This window comes from Contarinia nasturtii, unplaced genomic scaffold, assembly GCF_009176525.2.
Source record: "Contarinia nasturtii isolate CC-2019 unplaced genomic scaffold, AAFC_CNas_1.1 Cnas_scaffold_3897, whole genome shotgun sequence".
Taxonomy (NCBI): Eukaryota; Metazoa; Arthropoda; class Insecta; order Diptera; family Cecidomyiidae; genus Contarinia; species Contarinia nasturtii.
The window spans coordinates 1-1,022 of NW_022201193.1; the positions used below are offsets into that span (position 1 = coordinate 1).

General features: G+C 39.9%; 1 protein-coding gene across 1 annotated transcript; it reads left to right on the top strand.

The window, feature by feature from the left end:
- Positions 1–5: 5 nt before the first annotated feature.
- LOC116350219 (pupal cuticle protein G1A-like) lies at positions 6–564 on the top strand (the record flags this gene model as incomplete). The annotated part of the gene is made up of 1 exon (XM_031781962.1): positions 6–564. A coding segment is annotated over one exon (456 nt), but the record flags the coding sequence as incomplete, so codon positions are not given.
- Between the last annotated feature and the right edge of the window lie 458 nt (positions 565–1,022).

Consider the following 1,022-nt stretch of genomic DNA (forward strand, 5'->3'; position numbering starts at 1 on the left):
TCCAACCTGAACCATACAATTACCATGCCGAAGCTCATGCATACCCAGCAGCTTATGCACCAACAGCCTACGGTACAATTTCACATCACGGAAAGACCATTGCCACTCCACACTCATATGTCAGCAAATATGATACTCGTTACGTTCATGAAGATCCACACTACTATCCATCAGCCACCGTTGTGAAAAGCTACGATGCCGCTCCAGTTGTTGCCAAGGCCGTTTACTCGCCAACCGTTTTGAAGACTCCAGTCGTTCCAACCATTGTAAAGACACCAGTTGTCTCAAGCGTTCCAGTTGTCAAAAGTTACGATTCTTATGGTCATTCTTATGATCATTCTTATGATCACTCATACGCTCATGCCGCTCCAGTCATTGCCAAATCCGCTGTTTCATATTCACCAGCCGTTGCTGTCTCACATGCCACATTCGAAAGCGCCCATGGTCACTATGCCTGGTAAATTTGAATCATCCATTTCACGAGCCGTCTCTCCGTTCATATTTATTTCTCTATTGAACTTGAAACATATTTTCTACGAACTCAACATGATTTTATAAAAATAAATGTGAAAAATAAAAAATTATAAATTGAATACATAAATACTGGGCAATTTTTTGTTTCTTTAGTCTTGATTTCAAATTTTTGTTGACAGTTGGCCTTGATTGCAGTTATAAAAGTACTCGCTTACCAGTAAACATGCTCAGCGTATCACTTACGATTTTCAAAATTCCTGGTGGATGTGGTAGAGGGGTCCAAAAAACACTTTTTGCATCAAAAATGTTTACCCAAATTAATATGGGGTCTAGGTACGCCCCCTCAAAGTCTCAAAAATCGCCTTTTTTGGGTGTTATATTCGATGAACTCTATCTCGTAAACGACTTAAAATATTCGATTACTCTCTTCGGCAAAGTTGTAGCCCATAATGAGACGAAAAAAAAATATCACCACATGGGGGGTCAATGACCCTTCCTTGGGGGTATAAATGACCTCAAAGAATTTCCCAAAACATATCAAGGCGATT